This window comes from Rhinolophus sinicus, linkage group LG10 (assembly GCF_036562045.2).
Source record: "Rhinolophus sinicus isolate RSC01 linkage group LG10, ASM3656204v1, whole genome shotgun sequence".
Lineage (NCBI taxonomy): Eukaryota > Metazoa > Chordata > Mammalia > Chiroptera > Rhinolophidae > Rhinolophus > Rhinolophus sinicus.
The window spans coordinates 45350257-45374061 of record NC_133759.1 but is presented as its reverse complement, the minus strand read 5'-3'; the positions used below and the strand labels follow the sequence as shown (position 1 = coordinate 45374061).

The window sequence follows — 23805 nt, the reverse complement described above, 5'->3', positions numbered from 1 at the left end:
AAGTAAAATGGGTATATGAGTAATCAAATTACATAATATTCTAGAACGGATGTTGTCAACCCAGACTGCAAATCAGAATCACCTGGGAAGTTAAAAATACTTATGCCCAGACCCATCAGTCTGGCTTGGAGTCCGGGCATAGGTATACCTTTGTTTATTTATTTTTTACATAATACATATCATACGTAATTCCAGTGTTTAGCCAGGGGTATAAACTACTGTTCTAGATGTAGATATTCTGTAAATCCTCATTTAGAACAGAGGATGTGTTCCTAGAAAGAGGAACTCCACACACAGGAGTGTTCGTGGGTTGTTATAGCACCGTCCTGGGGAGATATATCTGCAGGCATCAAACCTTGGCAAACACTCCTCATGTAAAGTCTGTCTTTTATGAAAGACAGATCTCAGCTGGGAAATTCTCTGACAGATCCTTGCTGATTGTTTCGGACTTACATGATCTTCTCCAGCTTGGTAACCTGGCCCACAGCCTATCTGGGAACTTACTGTTTCTTCCTGAATGTTGACAAAGTAAGAGAGGCTAAAACGGGTCTTAGAGTTCGGGAAACAGAAAAGAGAAACTCTGATAGATGACTGATTCTAGGTTTATTAAAAAAAAAAAAAAAAAAAAAAGGTAAAGAAGGAACTGCCCTGGTAGTCTTTCTACATCACTGCAGTCTGCATAAGGTAGGTTTTCAACCCTGATGTCAGGAGGGATGTGGTACCAGGAAGTGTGTGTGTGTGTGTGTGTGTGTACATGCATGCACTATGGAGTTTGGAATATGCTCTCTTTCTCTTCCACCTTCGTCCTTCTCTCCCACCAGGAAGCCCCTCGGTGGACAAGCAGGAAATGATAGAAAATTCCTAACTCTTTTAAGTTATATATGATATATATATATAATGAGAACAACAAAGACACTATCCAATCAATAAACAATGTTTGCAACAAATCCTACTATTTTTGGTGTTCTATAAAGACAATCTATCTATCTACCATCTATCATATTTCTTTCATGAAAATACTGACCACATTATATTGAGCAAAAATCCCACATGTTTGTCCTTTGTAACTTTCTAGAGATATTATAGAACTGAGAGTTCTTTGAGAGCCGAGAACAGTTTTTTGTTTGTTTGTTTTGTTCTGTTTTCTGTCCAATATATAAAACCTGTGCAAAGCATTTAGGCCAAAGCTTCAGGTATAATAGTCACCCATTAACTATTAGATTATATTATCATTAATTTATTTATGTTTTCATGTCTGAGATTAATATGTATTACATAATAGATTTCCAGGAACAATTTGTTGAAAATATACAATCACATCAAGGATAGCATGTAACTTTTATCCTGAAAAAATGTCAGATCAACATTAGCTTCCTAAAGCACTAAGCTATAAAGGAGCTGGAGACCAGGATCCTTAGGACTAATTATCATGATTGATTGGTGATGTCTGCTGTGGTTGTAAATATAGGAAGTAGTGACATGAGTATACTTAGTCTACCTATTTTGGATAAAGACATAAATGACAGAGTCATAGTTTGCCTTTGTGAAAATTAGTTGTGCATAGAAACAGGAATTAGCTTATCTTAGAGGATAGGGCTCTTCTAAAAAATTTTATGACATGAAAGAGATTGAATATTACATAGAATGGACATATATTTTGGTGATACATATCTTACATATATGTGTTTTTGTTTTACACATAATTTATGCTTTGGTTTATAGATATTATAGATGTATAACTATATATAAATATATACATATATTTATATATATAGTTTTATATATATAACTATATAGACAGATTTGGAGACATGAATGAGCTAAAAGTAAAATAAATATCAGCCACCCTCCAGTAATAACCCACTATCGATGTTTGATGAGCTATATATACCGGAAGTCCCAAAAAAATGTATGCACATGACTTGTACTGATCTTTTGTTATCAGTGTATATTGAGTATTACAATTTTAATACAGTTTTTTCCTTTCTTAAAATGTGTATACATTTTTTTCATCTCTCTCTCTCTCTGTCTCTCTCTCTCTATATATATATATTCATACATATATAGATATATCTATATATGTACAATAGATATAGCATCATACATATATATTTGTCATACTATCAAAATATTTTTAACTTTTTTAATATAGCATATTAATATGAATTCCCAGTTAATGGCGTATGCTCTTAAAAACTATACTTTCCTGTCTGTCAAATTCTGATGACTGCATACTATTGGAGCATATAGATGTTATGTAGTAATGTGTTTTTGGAAATTTGTGATGGTTCTAAGTTTTTCTTATTATAAACAGTGCTCTAATCATTATCTTCAGTATCCTAACTTCAAATGCCATTAATATTTTGCTATGCATGTTCTAACTTCCCCCCTTTGAACTTTTGTTGTGAAGGGACATTTTGGATAAAATCCCAGAAATTATGTTTTTTCACCTAAAATATTTCAGAAAATATTCCTAACTGATAAGAACTAAGGATCTATTATTTACATATTTGCTATCTCTTATCACATCTAATAAAATTAATCCCTTAATATAATTTAGTACTTTATCTTTTCTAAAATGCATATGTAGTTATTTTATTAAGATAAGTATCTTGAAGTATAATTGTAATATCAAAGAGTTTGCACTGTTTTATGATTTTTGAAACATAGTGTCAATATGTATCACACTCAAGATTGGTGCAGTCAAGATTGAACAAATTTAGCAGCACAATTCTTTTTTTTTATTAAATTTACTGGGGTGGCATTGGTTAGCAAAATTACATAGATTTCAAGTGTGTATTTCTATAATATTAATACATCATCTATATATCACATTGTGTGTTCACCACCCAGAACCAGTTCTCCTTCCATCACTATATATTTGACCCCCTTTTCCCTCTTCTACGCTCCCGCCTCCCCTCTTACCCTCTGGTGACCACTAAACTTGTCTGTGTCTATTCATTTTTGTTTCTTTATTTGTTTATCTTTTTTCTTTGTTGCTTTCAGTTTTATATCCCACATGTGAGTGAAGTCATATGGTTCTTGACTTTTTTTGTCTGACTTATTTCGCTTAGCGTGATAATTGTTACTGGGGAGGAAAGAAAACTATGGACATTTGGGATATCTTGAAAATAACATAATGTGGATGGAGGAAAAGGAAGGTGAGGAAGGCAGGAGAGGAGGAAGGCAAGAGATTATAGCAAGGACATTAGAAACTCAAGCCCAAAATAAGGCTGTAACCTATGTGAGTCAGACCCTTTACCAAGGTTCTGTACAGAACCTTTAACCAGCTAAGGCAGGAGTTCAAGTTGAGCATCATACTGAGGGTGGGGTAGAAGGGAGGGGAGCAGGAGCTTCCTGCCACACCTCTGCAGACACAGCCTGTGGCCTCCAGGGAGATGGTGGGCTCTTCAAGCCTCACTTCTTAAAGCATCCACTAGAGGGATGGCATTTTATCCTTCATCCCTAGAAGCAACTGCATGCTGAGCTGCCTCAGAATAACATCAATTCAGGCTATTAAGCTTACGTGGATGCACATGGCAGAGGACAGCAATGAGGGGCTTTCGAGGACGGAAGGCAGTTGCTTTATAGTGTCTGGAACTGACAGTAAAAACTATGTACATTAACAAGGGTAAAGTTACTTTCATTTACTCAGCAACTTTAAGACAAATACCATATGATTTCACTTACTGGTAAGATCTGAAAAAAAAAAAAAAAACAGGAACAGAAACAAACTCAGATACAGAGAACAAACTGATGGGTGCTGGATGGGAGGGGTTTCGGGGATGGATGAAAAATGTGAAGGGATTAAGAAGTATAAGTTGGCAGTTACAGCATAGTTATGGGGATGTAAAGTCCAGCACAGGGAATATAGTCAATAATATTGTGATAACTATGTATAGTGCCAGGTGGGTACAAGACTTATCAGGGAGATCACTTCATAATGTATATAAATGCCATTTCCCAAAAAATAAGACCTAGCTGGACAATCAGCTCTAATGCGTCTTTTGGAGCAAAAATTAATATAAGACCTGGTCTTATATTATAGTAAAATTAGCAAAAATTAATATAAGATCCGGTCTTATAGTAAAATAAGACCTAGCCAGACAATCAGCTCTAATGCGTCTTTTGGAGCAAAAATTAATATAAGACCTGGTCTTATATTATAGTAAAATTAGCAAAAATTAATATAAGATCCGGTCTTATAGTAAAATAAGACCGGATCTTATATTAATTTTTGCTCCAAAAGACGCATTAGAGCTGATTGTCTGGCTAGGTCTTATTTTCAGGGAAACACGGTATCTAACCTTTATGGTGTACACATGAAACAAATATAATATTGAACGTCAACTGTACTGGAAAAATAAAACAAAAAAGATGTTAGTTAGTTTAGCCTTAATATTTTTTAAATCTTCACATCAGTCTATAAGGTAGATACTACTAGCCTCATGTTATATATGAGGAAACAGAGTTGTCTCTTTAAGTCTTTTCTGGAGTAAGTGAATGAATGAGCAAACAAATATACAGTTCAACAACCAAACACAAACAATGGAAACCTAAGTGATCAACCTAGCATAAGATAAGCAAAATAAAATAGCTAGTAGTTGGCAGCCCCATGATTCAAATTCAGGCCCATCTGACTCCAAAGCCAGGATCTTGATAGCTGAACATTTCATGCATAGTCCCTAGGGTTCAAATTTCAAAGTTCCCTAAATTTCTTCTTCTTGTTCTTTCTCTCTCTTTTTCTCACCTTCCTTGTGTGCCTGTGTTGATTTTATTTTCATTTAGTTAATATTTATGCTCTTACCACAATATGTGCCATGCATGTTTCTAAATGCTGTTCTCCCACAGTATCCACACAGCAATCTTGTGGAGCAGACGTTTTCATAATCCCCCTTTTGAGAAGCTTAGACTTGTTAGTATCACCACACAGTAGCCTACCCTTCGGTCTCCTTCTACCTGCCCCTAAAGAAAGGAGAGTCTGTGAGACGAATCCTTTCAGGGACTTTGCTAAACCTTTGTGTTTGCACCTTATGTCTCCCTGTTAGGTCCCAAAAAGATGGCTAGTCAGCCAATGACGAGTAAGATTCCCCATGGGGGGGGGGACGACAACTCAAGCCAGGCGCAGTCGAGTGGGGACCAACAGGAGAACCCATGGGGTTCATAGAGGTGGGCACAGCCCCCCACCTTCCCCAGGTTAAGGAAAGCCTCTGCCTCTGTGGCTGCATTCCTTCCCAAAACCTGCAAGGGAAGAGATTCAATGATGTGCTCTCCATCTATTCATATGCATAAAGGTTTTGTCCCTTGGGGAAGTACATGCATCCTGAGACTTAAGGTCCAGCTGCCTGCAGGCAAGGGTGATTGGCTTGAATCAGTTTCCTATTGTGATATATGGGATTCACAGATCTTGAGATTGACAAGCTTTATCTCCTTTACTTCCCCACTTAACTAATAAAAGCTGATGCTCAGGCCGGATTAGGGGCCTTCAGTCCTTGAGGCTGCACATCCTTTGCCCCCCCCCTTAATTCTATTCATGGCGACTGTCTTTTCTTAACCCTGTGCCGCCCTCCTTGCCCTCCTCGCTCCCCACAACCCTTGTCACATGGGGCCTCGACACTTAGGTTATTTGCTCAAGGTCTTCTAGCTAGCAAGCAGCAAAGTTAGAAACTGGACCCTGAAATTCTAGTTTCAGAGTCTGCTTTTAACCATTTTAACTATTAAACTATCCGTTGAATATGTACTGTTCATACCCACATTCATTTTCATATAAGCATACTCAGATTACATAAAGTGCCCTTCTGTTTCCCAGGCAATTTAAAGGAAAGAAAAAAATGGTAGGCCTTCTAGCGTTATATAATATGCAACATCCCTTTGGAAGCATTTTGTAGAATAATATTGCAAACATTATTTTCTCTACCTCATCCATAAACACTTCCCAAGAGATTTTTGTTCTTTGTGGAATAATTTCCATTGTAATAATTCTTATTTGTTTTCTCAAAAATAATGGCTGGCTTCCACCACTCTCATCAATAGATACAGCCAGCAAATTTGTGGGTGCATCTGAGAACCTAGATTTGTCCCATTAGATCAGTAACGATCTTCTTGTCAAACTGATTTACATGTCTTCAACTTCAATTTACTTCAATAAACGTTTACCAGAATTTGAATTGGGAAGGCAAAGAGAAGTGAGACAGCATCTCTGTCCTCCAGGAATGTAAAGTTTCCTGAGAGAGGCAGACAAGGAACCGACTGCCCACAGCATTGCACAAGTGTAGGCAGGCAGTGTGCACAGGGGATCAGAGCACATGCCACGTAGCACTGGCACCTACTGCAGACGTCCTGCAGCAGATGGCCCCAAACTCGGATGAAGAATCCTTAGTTCCTACAAATGTGCAAAATCCATCCTCTCACAGAGACTGGAAACCTCAAATTAACTTACTATGGTTAAATCCATACAATGCTTCCCATATTTTCTTGTGGACTAGCAATGTGAGTTTCTAATGAGGATCCAATTTGATCATTATTCAGTTATGTTGGAGGACATCACTGGAAGGATGTGACCTCCAGTTGACCCTCAATCTGGACTCAGGCAGTCAGAGGCTCCTGTCCTTGGAATGGGGGCTCTGTCCACTATTCCCACAGTGGAAGCCATTTTCAAGGAAGTAGCCTTGAGAGAATATGTTGTTGAAACTATCTGAACTGAATACCTGACTGGGCCCAGTTAAGGCCTCTCTGTAAAGTTTTAAGGATCTCTTCGGCACGTATGAAGATCTATTTGTCTTGTGGCATGCAAGATAAGCCTCGTAGGAAGTTCCTTTGCTTATTAAACCTGCCACCTACCAATCTGCCTCTTTTTTCGGTCTCTCCCTGCCTTCCGTGTACCAGGACCAGTTTCAGATTTTATCTGGGGAGCTCCTGAGTGCGAACCAACAAACTATACAACTAGTTGCTGTTAATTAGATTATTAAGAGGGGCCATGTGCCCCTAGTAATTTGAAACCCTGCCTTTCTTCTCTATTATATGACATTCTCATGTGCAATTGGGTTTATTTCTGGACTTTCTGTCCTATTCCAATGGTCCAGTGATTTTCTTATTCTTGTGTCAGAACTATTCTTTTTTCAATCCTAGAGAATTTGGCATCCATTGTTATATCATACCTGGTAGGTTTTGCCTTCCTTTGTATCACCTCCCTTCCCCAACACCCTTAAACATTCATCACACTTACTCTTCTTTTTCAGAATTCTCCTGATTCTCATTGTTTTTTATATATGAACATTAAAAGGGACACATCTAACTCTAGGGGAAACAAATCAATATTTTTATTAAAATCACATAAAATTTACAAATTAGCTTCAAGGGAGTAGACATAAAAAAACCTTAAAACTCTACTGAAAGACAAAAGGAAACCCGATTTAATGGAAAAATACACTTGTTCTTAGATAGGGTTTTTTATGTTTGTTTGTTTTTTGTATCTATTTTAATTATGGTTTTCTCTTCCTCTACATCTTTTAAGTGATTTTGGTTGTACATATGAAGATAAATGATTTCTCTATCATTTTTGTATCCTGCTTCTTTTTCCAACTTCACTATGTTTTTAATTGCTTTTTTCAAGAATATATTCTTAGGGGCCTGAGATAGTATTTCTCATTTCAGTGGAGTCTGTGTATCACTCAAGTTGAAGCAAAGGTGTATTAAAGTAAGAGAGATGCATTTCTCAGTGGTGGAAAGCTCAGTGTCTACCATGACAACCATATATGTCTTACAAATGTTGACACCATCAGACATGGTGGGGACATATTGTGAGCAGAAGTGCTTAGACCCCCCAAAGCGAAGAGCCATTCTTTAGTACCTACTGAACATTGACACCTGGGAATAGGGTCTGTGTTACCACATCTTCTAACTGAACAAGTGTGTAAAGCCAGAAATCTGGACTTACAAGTGAAATATCCCGGCGTTTAAATTAGTTTTAAAAATACTCTGGGACAAAATAAAAAGGACGAGTTTATAAGTTATATATATCCCCCAGGCCATTAGTTTGCAACATCTGGGAAACAAATGTTGTGTTCAGACCAGACAGAAGTTGTAGAATGGTATAATACCATAGGATTTATTTTACGTATTGTTGGTATATGAGTTTCCTGGAGCTGACATGATCATAGATTTGGTGGCTTAAAACAGAAATGTATCGTCTTACAGTTCTGGAGGCTTGAAGTCCAAAATCAACATATTTACATGGCCATGCTTCCTCTGAAGGCTCTATAGAAGGAAACTTCCTGGCTCATCAAGTTTCTGGAGGCTCCAGTTTTGCTGGGCTTATGGCTGCATCACTCCAGTCTCTGCCTCCCTAGTTACATGACCTTCTCCATGGCCCCTTCTTCCTGAGTGTCTGTGTGTCTCTTATAAGGATATTTGTCATTGGACTTAGAGCCCACACAGGTAATCCCGGATGAGCTCATTTTGAGATCCTTAATCACATTTGCCATGTAATTTCTTGTTATACAATATCCAGATGTTGTATAACAAGATCCAAATTTAGGAAGTTAGGACCTGAATGTATCTTTTTGAGGGCCTCAGTTTAAACCACTACAATGAGTTATGTCATAGAAATAGAAAAGTGTGTAAAACAAATACAGATTTGTTTTCAAACTTTACTGTTCTGATATACCCTCTCAGTAAGTAGCAGGGAATATGAGTTCCCCTGCTTCTTCTCAGCAATGTCTGTGTCTTCCCTTTTCTCCCCTCTCCTTCATCTCCTTCCCTCCTCTCCTCTCCTTTCCTCTCCTTTTCTTCCCCTTCTTTTCCCTTCTACCCCTCCCGTCCCCCTCTTCCTTTCCCCCTCCCTTTTCCTCCTTCTCTCTCACATTCTCTCTCTCTCTCTCTCTCTCTCTCTCTCTCTCTCTCTCTCCCCCCCCCCATTGTTTGTCTTTTCTTCTTACTCATCAGTTCATTCACCTATTCTGTTAGTATTGCATTCCTGTGATGAGCCAGGAGCTGTGTGTTTCTGAAACATGAGCACATCCTTCCTAAGATCCTCTCCTTTATAGGCCAGTGAGAAGGAAGCCTTGGCTGCTGCCTGCCATTTGGGCTGACAGGGATGCTCTAACCTGCAATGCATGACGTGTGGATAAAGCAGCAATCAGGGTTAGTGGTCATTGTCTGATGCCACGTGAAGCTACATTAGTACCTGTCAGTGTCCCTTTACCCTGGCCATGAAGGCAGCTATGTCCTTTGACCCCCTCTTGACACTCTGATAGCTTTCCTTTTGTACCACACACTTGTGAGAAGATTCTTCCTTCTCAGCTGGAAAGGTCACCTCCCAAACACACTGCCAGGATGAACTGTGTGTCTGTAGACTTGCACTCTCTTGTCTCAACCACAAAGTTCAGGGGGTGTTTAAGGGCAGCACTCCAGTTAAAAGAGGAAAGAACCAGAGAAGTAGAGTCATAACGTCGGCTAAAACCCTGCTTGTTATTTCTATGCTCTTCTAGGTTTACATCCAAGATTACAGGAATGTTACACAATGTGTACCCAATGGGACATTTGCTTCAGAACCACCTGGAGATTAATGTCTGAAGTTAAAATAACCTGTCCAATAAAAGGAACAATTTTATTATAAGAATTTCATCTGTTCCACATGAAAGAATAATCTTTCTCCTTTAACATAATGCTGATTCTGTTTCCTGGGAACCAAAACCCTAGTCTCAATGCCCTGGATTACATTGAAAAACTCTGATAACGTAACTAATAATACCTTTATTGTTTATCCAGATCACTTTTCTTCTGAGCTATAATAGGAATGAGGAGAAGTCTCAATTCACGGTCACACACACACACACACACACACACACACACACACACACCTATATACATATATTTCTAGATATTATTAGAGTTATTCTAATTTCTGATTCTGTCCCTAGCCTTCTCTTGGTGACTGTACATGTTGTATTAAATCACCTACCCCTAAAGAGAAGATAGGTAAAATTATTAGGCTGCAGAACCTGTAGTGACAGGTCAAGAGTGATGGCTTGGTGACTGCAGCCAGAGGGAAAGCTTTAGACCTCCCCATATCAGAAGCTCCTTATCCACTCATAAACTAGCGGCATGGCATGTGCCTAAGCCAAAGGGCTGCCAAGCATATTCCAAGGCACTGTGAAGGCATGGTTGTAGCAAGTCTCTTTTGAAAACTTAAAGATCCCATGGACAATTTTATTCTTTGTGAATGAAAATGAATACAATGAACCAGTAAGCATTAGTTGATATTTTGCCATAGTCCTGCTAAAAAGAAGTAAACAAATTACTAGGTCCCAAAAGAGATGGGACTCAGCTGAGGCAAATCAGCAAGGACTCGCTGAATTCAAAAACCTCGGTCTGACCTCTGCTTCTGCTTCTTTGAATTGTCTGCAAGGAGCTGTTTTCTGATACTGGCTTTGGCTGCAGCACCATCAGCCCCTGCAGCCAGTTTTACATTTTGGTTGACTGACCCATTCCAATGCCTGACCACGTACAGGCAGACCTCAGAGATACTGCAAGTTCAGTTCCAGACCAGTGCAATAAAGCAAGTATTACAACAAAGTGAATCGTAATCTTTTTCCTGGTGGAGGGTCTTGCTTTCAATTTGTAAAAAATGCAACATCTGTAAAACTCAATAAAGTGAACCGCAGTAAAACGGGGTATGCCCGAAACTGTTTTGCTCTTCTACCTGTTGAATCACCCCAGTTGCCTTGTGAATTGATGGCTGATGTAGTATTAGGTTGGTGCAAAAGTAATTGCAGTTTAAAAGGTTCAAAACACTTGCAAAAACCCCAATTACTTTTGCACCAACCTAATATTTCAGTGATTAGGCATCTAGGAGTGAGAGAGGGGAGGTGGCATAGTGAGTAGGCTGCAGCAATGCTCCATAGCAGGTATGACAATCTCCTGGGGAACTTGGGGTAAAACAAGAAGACTCAGGGATGCTACCTCAATAATCTTGGGCTCCACCTTTTTTTTTTTTTCTTTAAGTGTGTTTATCCAGGACCCATCAGCTCCAAGTCAAGTAGTTGTTTCAATCTAGTTGTGGAGGGCACAGCTCACAGTGGCCCATGTGGGAATCGAACCAGCAAACTTGTTGTTTAGGGGACCGCACTCTAACCAACTGAACCATCGGGCCACCCGGTCCCCACCTTCTTTATCAGCTCTGCAGATGATTGTGATAGCCGCCAAAGCACATGAATCACTGCTCTGTAGTATGGAAATCAGGAACCAGTGTCTAAAATGAGGCAGACTTGGGCTCAAATTCCTCTCTGGCCTTAGTTTCCACCTCTTAAGTGTGAATAAGATTAGTATCTAGGATTTCTGTGACACTTAATGAGAAAATGTATATAAAACACGTAGAGTGACAACTAGTTGGAAGACAAACTTACTCATATATGTCTTCATTCATTGGATAAGCACTTATGTCGTTGAGTTATTAGAATTTTAGTAGCAACTAGATTGCATATATATAGTCTATTCATACTTGTCAATTTTGAGGCCTGGTTATCCTGGAACATTTTGTAATGCTAGAATGACTTCAAGACTCTTAAGGCGTAGCACATGCTATTTCACCTGAATAAATGTCCAATCTCTGCCAATCCCTCTCTCTCAGTTAAAACCTATTTCTCCTTTTTCTTATGTATCTAGTCTCTCCAGGAAGCCCTTTCTGAATTCTTAAGACAGTTACCTCTCTATTGTGTGAGTTCCCAAAACACCACCTACATTTCCTTCACGGAAGCCATTAAACTTGTAAATTTATGTTACTTTGAATGATACTTTTTAAAGTCTATCTTCCCCATCTGGCTGACTATAAATCCCATGAGGTGCCGGGTATGTTTTAATCCCAATTTTTGTGAGTGCAGAGAACAGTGTCTGTCACACACAGATGCTCGGTTAATATTTAATGGGTGAGTATGTTCATTAAACAACCAATAGCTAATATTATTCTTTATCGGGCATGATGCTGAGTACTTACAAATAATAGCTATTTTAATCATAATAACAACCATGTGAGGTAGGTATTAATATTAACCACATTTTACAGATGAGGAAACTGAGACAGAATAACAGTAGTCTACTCAAGTCACACAGGTAGAAAGTGGCAAAGCTAGGTTCCCACCCGTGTTTTGTGACTATGTTTTTGTTCCCGACCACACTATGTGACTTCTCTAATGACAAAAAGTGCAGCTCTCATACAAGTCAACAGCTCAAGTCTCTAGCAACCTGCCCCAAAGCAAAGGTACAGGCAGACCTGGCAGCTATTGCGGGTTAGGTTCCAGACCATCTCAATAAATCAAGTATCTCAACAAAACGAGTTGTAACCTTTTTGCTAGTGGAGGGTTTTGCCTTCAATTTGTGGGGGGAAAAAGCAATACCTGTGAAGCTCAATAAAGCGACGTGCAATAAAACAAAGCATGCCTGTATGCTGTGTTGGTACCTGGCTGAGAGCAACGAGATTTCGCTGCAAGGCCTGTAGACCTTCAGAGGAGGTAGTGAAGGCACAGGGCTATTTCAGGTTGCCTTCTTAGCAACACTAAGACATGGCACAAAATTGAAATTCTGGGGTGGAGAGCCCAGAGTGGTAACAGGAGACACAGGTGAGGAAAGCAGTCTTGGAGCACGCAAAGGGACCCTGAGCAGTGATGACCAGGGGAAGACAGAGCGAGTCCCCCTGGGAATTCATCCACAGGTAGCACAGCATGCTCTGCCTCCCCGGGGTCATCGGCAGGCCACGGGATGGCAATGCAGGGCTCCTGTCATCCCAAGCAGGGTGCTAAGCAGCAGTCTGAACTACAGAAGCAGAGCCCACATCCTCTCATCTGAATCAAGGCACAAACTTGAGGCTGAGAGGGTGACAATGCTGAGGTCTAACAAACTGGGCTGCAGCTGTTCAAATCCTACTTGCTGAAGTTCAGGATTTGCTCTAGAGCCCTGCTTCTCAAAGCAAAGGCAGCATGAGCATCACGTGGGGCTTGTTACAAACGCAGGATTTCCTCCCCTTCCCCACCAGAGCATTGCTTCTGAGAGGACAGGGCAGCATGAACATCACCCGGGGCTTGTTAAAAACGGAGCATCTTTGGTCCCACCTCAGACCTTCTGGATCAAAATCTGCATCTTCTGAGATCCCCAGGCAAGTCCTATGTACATGCATTTGGGAAGCAAGAGCAGTAGGCAGCCTCCGGGAAAGGGTGGCCAGCAGGCCTTCTGGGAGGAGCAGGGAGCTGAACAGGCCGAGCCAGCCAGACATGTGAGGGAGAAGGACAAAGGTCTTGGAGAAGAAATCTTTCCCTTCATTCACTTCCTGTTACAATGCATGCAGGCATCCTCTGCAGTGGTTGCTTTCTTTCCAGAAATCTGTTCATTCTCAAGTACAACAGAGGGAAGTAGAACTGACTGCTGCTTTCCCTTCCTTTTCTTCTCTTTTAAATGTTCCACACTCACCTACCTGCATGTTAGCCTTCACCTAGTCCTTCCTTCATCAACATCCGTCTGCATTTCCAGCAGACACAGGCTGAAGAGAGGTGTTTTGAAACAATAGGCTTTTTTAATGATGACGTTTCCTCTAAAGATGTATTCTGAGCTGGAGAATGCATGTATCCAGGCTACCATCTGAGGCATTTTAGTAGTTCCTATTCTGACTTTGGCTTGGGTTAGTGCCTGCAACATGGGGCCGAAAACTTTTTCTGAAGCCCCTTTGTGTTCTATTGAGGATGCCTCTTCCTTGAGTGCATTGTTGTCTGGGTGATGCATGAAGGGGGGCTCACGGTGCTGTGGTAGTGAAGGGCTGTTTCAGTTGTCTATGACTGTGTAACAAACCACCTCAAACGTCGTGGCTTAAAAGACAAATCGCCACAAATCTGCAATCGGGCCTGGTCTCAGCTAAGTAGTTCTTCTAGTGCTACTTGGGGAGCTGGAATGGGAGAAAAGGTCTAGCTGAGAGGGCTGAGGTCTGGCTGGATTCTTCTCTTTCTATATGACGTGACATCTCCCAGACAAACCTCTTAGGGCAGCTGGATTCTAAGGAGAAAATTCCGCCCATACCAGTACAATTCCGCAAGTACCAGTACAGGGTTTCCTGGCCTCTGCTTGCATCGCACCTGCCAGTGTCCCATGGACAAGAATGCAGTACATAAGAGGGGACTACACGAAGGTGAGAGGCTCAGGAAGCATGGTCCGTCAGGGGCCACCTCTGTCACAGTCTACCACCCTTGCTTAGTTTTGTTCCCCACAACCCCCGCACAGGGCAAAGATAGAAAAATGAGTCACTAGTCACCATGTATGAGTGTCTGTATATATGTACATGACCAAGTGCATATATGTAGTGATCTTGGAAACATGGAGAACTCATCTCTTTCCCCCAGAGAGTCCCCTTTATTTAGGAGTATTACATTATTCTACTGAATAGTTGTCTGGGGTGGAGGCAGGTTTTTGGGAGAACAGGGAGATGGGAGGAGGACTTCCAGCCAGACTAATCAATCAGTATTGACATCAGAATGAGACCGGATACTACAACAAGCTTTATCTTAAATCAGTTAACGTGGTGGCTTTAAAAGGACAGTTAGCTGGGTACCTGGTCAAAACATCATCTGGTCCTGAAAATGGCCTGGAAAATGACCTAAGATATATAGAATATTCTTTTTATTTTTTATTGTATATATATATATATATTTACTAGAAAGTTATATATATATATATATATATATATATATATATATATATATATATATATATAATCCCCTTTACTTTATAGTTTGTTTGTTTTCTTTCTCTTTTTTGTTTCACTGTCACATTTATATATTTTAAGTTTATATTTATAGTAGGTTTACTATATATCAAACCACGAATTTGGTGCTCAGAATGTAGTGGTTAATAAAGTTAACCTGTTGTTCTCCTCTAAGAGTTTAGAGTCTGGAGCTAATTTTATTTTTTCTTTTAATGGCCTTAAAGTTAAGGGAAAACTTTGATATAAATAATGTGAGAGTAAGCCCATCTTCTTTTATGGTTCTTGATATTAAACTCTGTAAATTTCCAGTGTTTCCACTGCTACACACAGGACACAGTGAGGAAGGATGTGTTGTCATCTTCATTTTTACAAACAGATGAGAGGAATATCAGCGAGGTTGTGTGTACTTGCTCATGTTTCCATGACTTAGTGAGATTAGTGGAGCTGGAATTCAAGCCCAGGCCTTGTGATACTGAATCCAGTGTGATTCTAACATGACGGTATTTCTTCATTGGAATATTTAAATTGCACTAACCTAATGAGGTAGCTAGAGATTTCCTGGGGACCTGACCTCTTGGGTCTCTACTCATCTCGCATTCTTTGTGAATAACATTGTGCTAATGTTGGGCTCAGCCACAGACATGTGGCTTCTTTAAAGAACTTCTATTTTTACTAGAAAGTTAATTACATAGTGGGATATTCCTAAATGAAAGAGGATTCTTACAGGGATATCCACAGGTCTGTAGCTCACCTGGTCAGAGATGCAAAATATGGCAAAATGGTTGACCGTAGACAGATTATTATTTCATCAAGCCTGTTTTTCATCAGCAAAATGGGAATGACAGTAACTACTGCATAGGTTGTTGAGATGAGTAAAAGAATGTATGTAAAATACAGAGTCTGGCCCATAGTGAGCCCTAAAAGTACCAGTTATGATCTTGGTGATGATAAAGATGCTTTTGTCCGCAGTCTAGCTCGCCAGAGATGCAAGGCATGTGTGAGTATCATGTCATCCTCAAGGGTCTCTAATACAGATTTCATTGTGAAAATGTCATTTATAACCAACATCCGTCTGACAGATTGAAGTAGAGACACAGGTATACGTTAGCATTAGAATGTTTTTTTCTTCTGTTGATTTCTTTTTTCTTTGATTGACACAAAAGACATTCAGTCTACTAAAACAAAGACAAATCATCACTGGTATTTTTATTTTCAACTGTTTCAGCAGGTCCCCACAAGCAATGACCTTTATATTTAACTCTGTTTAGGGTTTGATGCCTATTTTACATCTCGCACACTTGAAAACAACAGAAGAAACGTATGGTTTGCTGAATACTGGGAAGAAAACTTCAACTGCAAGTTGACGATTAGTGGGTCAAAGAAGGAAGACACAGATCGCAAATGCACAGGTAATTTCATTCTCACTGTCCATCTCCTGTTACTCTACATGGCCTGTGTTGAAATGTCTGCATAAGTGACAGAAGGAAGCCTGGCTGGAGACAAATTGAAAAAGTAAATTGAATCTTACTAGATTGTTCAGAAAATGGAGCAGGATCATGCATCTTGCAAGACAAGAGAAGTACAGACAAGATTGTATTTTTTTCTGCCTGTCCATCTTGCAGTAATTGACATTTTCATTGATTCTTTGAATTCAAGAGGGGTCATGTTGTTTTGAATGCTCTCACTGATAAGTATTAGTTCATGTTGTAGCCAGCAATCTGAAGTCATTTTCACATGGACAGAAATCTCTAATAGTCCCATATCAGCACTGGATTTAACTATTACCATGGATGGCAATATTTGATTAAGGAAACAAAGTACTTGGGTTTAGAGTAATGAGAGTTTCGACTCATTTTTATAACATGGAAATTAATGAGTCATCTGCTACTTAAAATATGCTTTAAAATAATCACCAAGCCTCATATGTAACCTTGTGTAATTATTCCAAATTAAAAACACATGTGTATGCCATCTGTCAATATAGTTAGTAGTCAGAAAGCAAAGTTACACATTCATTCATTCACAAATGTTTACTGAGCAACTCCTTTCTGCTAACCAGTGTGCTAGGCATGGGGGATCTGATGGTGAGCAAACCATGTATGGACACTGTTTTCATGCTGCTTAGAGTATAGTGGGGGGGGAAATCCACATCATTCCAGTGATCTCTCTAGGAATACATAATTACAATCTGCAATAAGTGTCTGAGGGCTAGAAGGGCATATAACCGAGGAATTTCACTCATTGAAGGCAGACGCAATTTCAAAAGATCTACTTGAGGGATGAGTAAGCATCATTTGGTTAGAGAAGGGAAAGGACAGATTAGAGAATTTCTGATAATGGAATAATGTGACAAAGGGCTTATAGCAGGAGAAATTATGGTATCTCTCAGGATGTGAAAAACAGAAAATGTAACTGAAGAAAAGAATAGGATGAAGATGTGAACCGAGGTTTCAAGTATAGAGTTACGGACAAGGAATAAGCCATGTTGGGACATATGTGGAATTTGGTCTTTATCCTAAGAGTACTAGAAATTGTGGAAAGGTGTTATGTAAGGGTGTCACATGATCTGTCTTAGACCTAGACCTTTATTAAGTCCCAAATTCTAAACTTCTGTTGCCTTCCATGTTTGTAATGATAACCTTGAAGTATCACAAAGCCCTAAAATCCCTTCTGTGTGTTCAGGAAAGGCACACTCATGTTGGACACACTTCCTGTGTTTAGTTTCTTTGTAATACAGCTCTTTGAACATCCATTCAGAAAACATCTATTAATTACCAGTAGTGCATGCAAAGCATGATACTAAAAACACGGTCATTGGTATAGAGATGCTTCAGTTTAGGGCTTTTCCTCAAGAAGTTTTCTGTAAAAAAAAGAGGTAAGACATGACCAGAGACAGAGATGTAAGTAAAACAATGATACAAAATAAATATGCATAATTGAATGTATAACTCAGTTAATTGTAATATCAGATTAACCACATTCTCTAGGCCGTGGTATACAACAAGGAGGTTTTTATAAATATGATCCTTATAATATTTGGGGAAAAGGGAAAAAAATTAATTCAATGTTGACTAGACCTAGGTGACACAAAGCTTTCAAGTAGAAACTGAAAAAATTAGTTTGGTGTCTGGATAATTTGTCTATATGACAAGGAACATCCAAATATATTAGAAGAATCGAAATGATTGATGACATTTTTTTGGTTCTTTCTGACATGTGGTGTTCTGTAGAGTGTCTGGAAAATAGAATGGATTGTGTGATGGCCATTAGAATTGTTCCATCAAAGGCGAATCCCCAGTCTTTTTATGTGCTTTAACATAAGCTGTTTTATTTGTAGTCACATTTTAGTGCTGATCATTGAGAATTTAGGTTTACAAAAACAAGTATGCTCATCATCCAAACCACCACCTTTTAATAATGGAAATAGAGATGTTTGTGTTTTCATATGCTCCTTCCATGTGAGAAAAAAAAAATCTGTGATCAGATGTACTAAATTAACTGTGGTCCCAAATTATTTGAATATTCTATCCTTTCCCTGTTGTTGGTTTGTAAACTAGCCTTCATGCTCAGAGAGAAATGAGAGACCAAAGAAAGAGATGGTCCACTCCAGATTGATAGATGGCAAGTTTAATAAGCAAGGGGACTTACTTATGAAGCTTATCTTGGGCGGCCACAAGATGAGTAGATCACCACACCCACTGGCCAGAATCTTGAACATTTATATAGAGGCCTTAACGGGGTTCAGTCTTATATACAGTCCAGATGGTCTCAACACACTGCTCTCTCAAGGTCATGTCCTTGGTACAGCTCTCAGCATGGGAATGGTGAGCAGAGTACATTCCAAGGACAGGGGAGGATGTGAGAAGCCTTCAGTTGCCTGACTCCAGCTTGTGGCTCAGCTAGAGGTTATGTTCTCTCTCAATGCCCTCCTCCAACACCTTTTCTTCCTTACCACTTCCACTGTGGTAAAATGTGCCGTCCTGAGTGAAGGTAAATATTGTTACCACCATTGTGTCTCTTGCTGTTACCATCATTGGATATGAGAACATGGGTGGTTGGGTGTTTGTTTTTCTTTCTTGTACTTCCTTTTTCCAAATTCAGCTGAACTTGTATTTTTCTTTCAAAATAGTCCCAAAATGCTATTTAAAAAAAAATCTTTACCATTTAAGTACACCTTAACTTAGAAGTGGAGAAGTGGGAGGCAAGGCATGCTAAGATTTGCTAGCCTAGAGGAAAAAAAGAAGTGATAGAGAGAAGTGACAGATTGCATTGTATTAATGAGAGCTCTTGAAACTGGTGAGAAATTAAGTTTCAATGAGGAAAAAGAACGGAGGGAAGAAGGAAGCATTGATGGGCTTAAAGATATGAAAGATATAAGGGAAAGCTGCATTGGCAACCATTTTTTGAAACATTGAAAGAATGAGCACATTGGGAAGAAGCAACCAAATGAGAAGGCAAGCTGACTAGTCTGGATTGCAGATCTACTGCCTGAAGAGAGTGTCGGTTTTGATCTGAGGCCTGAGGAAAGCAATCCCTCTCACAGGTCTCTTTCCGTGACTGGGCTGTGCTAAAGAATAAGTCCTAACTATTGTCTGTGCCTGTGAGTTTTTGTTTATTTTTTTGTCTTGTTTCTTTGTTGCTTTCAGTTTTATATCCCACATATCAGTGAAATCATATGGTTCTCGGCTTTTTCTGTCTGACTTATTTCACTTAGCATCATAATCTCAAACTGATAGACACAGACAATAGTTTAGTGGTTACCAGAGGGTAAGGGAGGAGGGAGGTGGTAGATGAGGGTAAATGGGGTCAAATATATGGTGGTGGAAGGAGAACTGATTCTGGGGGCTGAACACACAATGTGATATATGGATGATGTATTACAGAATTGTACACTTGAAACCTATGTAATTTTACTAACCAGTGTCAACCCAATAAATGTTAATTAAAAAAAATAAGTCTGAAAGTATTCACTCCTCAGATTCGGGCACAAATTAAAATATAAACTTTTTTTTTTTTTTTCCTGGGCTGCATAGTCTCTTTAACCATAATGAGCTATTTATTATATATTAGCTCTAAGTAGACTATCATCAAATCAGTCATCTGGCAAGACAAGTTTTAGAGTTGAGGCATGGGACCCATGCTCCTTGGAGAGATAAAACTTCTGGGTTCAAGGAATAACAATGGGTTCTAAAAACCTGAGAGAGCAGAAAGTCATGAAAGGAAGAGTAATGGTTGAAAAAAACACTGAAATTTATAATTTGTATACTTTATAATTTAACTGGAGCTAGATAGGCATGGATTCTTATAGAAAATGACCTGACTACCCTGTAATCTTTATTTCTACAAATTATCCATATGCATTCAAAGTTCCTTTCAACCAGGAAAGCAACCACATTCTTCAGTATTGATACACAGTCCCAAGCTTTTCCAACCCTGAGAGCTAGACATTCGTCCTCCTACCTTCCCTAATTTTCATTGATATAGATTAAATCTTGGCAGTGACTCATTCTGTTCATGGGTTCACTGGGCTGCCATCCCCCAAGGGGACATGTAGTTGAGTAAGTTTATTGATGGCTTAATCATTCACAGGACACACAAACTCTATGTGACAGGTACGATAGCCATTCATGCGACTTCATAGTAGAGCTCCAATTCCTCATGGAGAGAGTGCTAGCTACAAACATAATAAAGAAAACTTTTCTAGACAGTTCACCACAGAGTACTTGTCATTGTGGGCAGAAAGGTCAGACGTGGGTTTATGTCAAGTAGTGTTTATGTTCCTCCATGTCCACATCATTTGCTGTGTGTTTTTCCCCTTAAGACTTGCCAGTGTATCGCTGACACGAAGACCAGTTTAGAGAGTGAGCTCTTTGGGAATAATAATTATGTTTTTTGTGGAGGTACGAAGGACACAGAAAGAAGAAAAAGTTCAGAGATAAAGTGGTCTCTGAAAAAGAAAGTGAGGACCCAAAGTGGTTAAGAAACCATGAGTTCTGTCATGAAAAAGGCCTGGGTTTCTGTTCTAGGGTTACCTCTGTCAACCCTGTGAGAGCCTGGGCAATATTATTTAGCCTCTCAAAGCCTTTCTTCATCTTTGAAATGAGAATAATAAAACTTTAATTACACCCAAACTTGTGGGGATTAAATTAGGTAATTCAAGTAAACTGGCACATAGTAATAGCTCATTAATGCTAACAAATATCTTCTCTTCTGGGTTGGATAAGTTGCCTGTGAGAGTTTCATGAAGATCCTATTGTCTTACATCAGTCCTAAGGAAAATCAATCTACATGTTGAATTCTAACAGAAAAATAAAGCCAGGGATTTGAATAAGCACATAAATATGGACAGGTATTCTTCACTGGAGTGTGTATTACACAGCAATATATTGAGGTCTCAGAAAGACAGGCAGTGTACAACTTGGTGCTGCGAATGGACTAGGAAGCTCAGAGCTTAAGGGATTTCAGCACCATTATGTAGAGGGTGTGTCCAAGCATCACCCGGTCTTGGACTTGGCCGACACCTCATGTCCCAAATTTTGTACCATTGTACCCCTCATATGCTGTGTCTTTATGTAGTTAGTATCATCTCCAAGGTCTTTGCTCCCAAACTCATTCTTTAAACTGAGAAGGCAGTGTTGAAAATCTGAATGTGTTTGCCTATGGCAGCCCATAAAAATTATCACTCTGTCATATCTTGTAGCTTATAGAGAACATTTGTCTAACTAACATTACTATTCTGTCAAATACTGCTTTGTGAATACCGATTCATCAGAGTTACCTCTTTGCTGAAAAGAAGGAACTCAACATTTAGAAATCCATCATCCCATAAAGGGACATTTTGACTTTCAGAGATGTGTTTTCTTTTTGAGATAGCAGAAGATGAATAAGTCAGTGACTTTTTTTTTCTTTGTAAAAAGCCACTGTATTCCATTGCTAGTGCTTTCAAGTCACACAATCAGCAAATTCCGTTTTTTATTTGAATCCTTAATGTTTGCTGTGGAAAGTATCAGGGGCTAAAGAGCATACGCTAATAAATGTTCACATTTTGGGAGGTCAGATTCTGAAGCTGTGGTTTTCTTTATACCTCACTTCTCAAAGCTAATAGTTTAAGTAAAGGTCATTTTGGTGGGAGGTGGGGGGCAAAAAAAGCCCGTTAAGAAGTGCTGTTAGTGAATAAACCATGTATTTCTCAAGTCCTATATTCTTACCTGGAACCCAGGCCTATCATATCCTATATAATTTTTTAACAGGACTATCAAGACAAAGGAATTATACTTAAGTAAGTCAAATGCTCTGAGAATATACGTGCAAAAAGAGTTTATGACCATATCATTTAGTTTTCCCTGTCATTTTATGGTTCTATTCTGAATTGACCTTTACTTGTTATATACATGTTGTATTGTGTCACCTAATTTATTCAGCGTGATTGAAGAATCCACATCAAAATGTTATGGATAAGTAATGTCTACCTCTTCGGTGCTCTAAGACTTTTTGAAGCCATGTTGATGAGAAGCAAAGTAAAATGCATTTTATACCTTTGTGCTTTCTTAAATAGAGGTTGGGTGCATATTAATTATGATTTAATCTGTATGGAGTTTCCATTATCTGATTATGTGTTAATATGGTTCTCTGTTAAAATTTTGATTCTCTGAGTCAGCTCTAAATCTCAGTCTTGGTTGGTGTTTCTTTTGTTACCATCACCCTTAAATCTGCCCCTACCTCCCTCCTAAATGGTGGGTTTCTATTTTTGCCAAATTATTAAGAGTTTTTATTCATTCATTTAAAATAATTATTAAATGTTTCAGAATTATCACAGAAAGGCTAAGGTATATAACTTTGTGGATTTAGCACAGCATTTTATAGAAACTATTTGGGTAAGCTTAGTAACAAAATTTAGATAGATGAGATGCTAATTAATATAGTAGTCCACAAATTAAAATTACCTTACTGTCACACTTGAAGTCCTCATTATTCTTGGAAATCTGTAAATTATTTTTGGAACAGGAGCATTGAATAAAAATCCTACGTCCATAAAGATGACTGTTTCTAGACACTGAGTTCCCACATGTAATAGTCAAAAAAGTTTTAGTATAACATTAAATCATATGCCATGCTAATTCTCTGGCTTTGCTTTTAAGTCACTTAGGTATGGAAGTTCATCTTCTTATTTTAAAACCAATGAAGTCCTCTTTTTTTTTTAAAGACAGTTAAGAACAAAAAGCTAGCCTCTTTTCAGAGGGAAGCATATCACCAGCTTTGTCAATTATTCCACTGGACACATTTGAAAGAAGATAAAGATGATGCAGTGCTTTGCTTTTGAGGGCAGAATTCTGTAGCCTTTTCTATGGTGATCTACTGTAGCAAGTAAACTCTCAGGCCACAAAACCAGTGGTGCAAAGAATAAAACTTTTACTTTTCATAACTTCACTTTATTTTTCAAGGCTCCGTTCCAACTGTTCATAGAAATCAGCCTTTGTAGAGTCCGTTCTTCCACCTGATCAAGGAGGTTGAAGCTTAGTTACAGAGGGCTTTTTGAAGGTCAGGACATTGGAGTTGTTTGTTGGGTCTGTTTGCTCTTGGCCTTTGGCCTCTATCCCTGACGTCCAGCTGTCCACGAATCGATATCCAGAAATGACCTTGTCTCTGCTGGCTCTCTTCCTAGTGGAGATGTGTAAGTGACTACAGCATGGGTTCTTGCCTGCTCCTAGCCTCAGGATTTCTCTAGGTTCAGCTCTGATTTTGATTACTTCCACAGCCTTCCTCTGACCATGGTTGGGGAAGTTACAGAGTTTAGGACCCTATTCAGGGGCACACACCAACATTTCCCTTTCATGCTTCCCTCAGTCTCTCCTTTCTTCCATTCCTGAATGCTTTTATTGGAGCCTGGGGAAGGAGACTGACTGAGATCCAACCATATGCTTCTAAGTCTTTTATATATGGTCTACACTGTATGTCCTGAATCTCTCAGGAGTCAACTTTCAAAGCTCAGAGCCGAGTACTAAGTACATAATATTGGCTTTTAAAACTCAAAAGCCAATCTTTTTTCCCCCCTGTTCTCCTGTGTT

At 39.1% G+C, this 23805-nt stretch overlaps 1 protein-coding gene across 9 annotated transcripts in view; it reads left to right on the top strand.

Annotated features, from left to right (window-relative positions):
- The window catches only part of GRM7 (glutamate metabotropic receptor 7), an 820785-nt gene that overhangs the window by 496278 nt on the left and 300702 nt on the right, over window positions 1-23805 (top strand). For all 9 annotated transcript variants that reach the window (XR_012489707.1, XR_012489705.1, XR_012489706.1 and 6 more), the window contains exon 5: window positions 16009-16149. Coding sequence is in view for 5 of the 9 variants with exons in the window: in XM_074313055.1 (XP_074169156.1) it covers window positions 16009-16149 (141 nt within the window). In the remaining 4 variants the exon portion in view is untranslated. The remainder of the gene's footprint in view (window positions 1-16008; window positions 16150-23805) is intronic.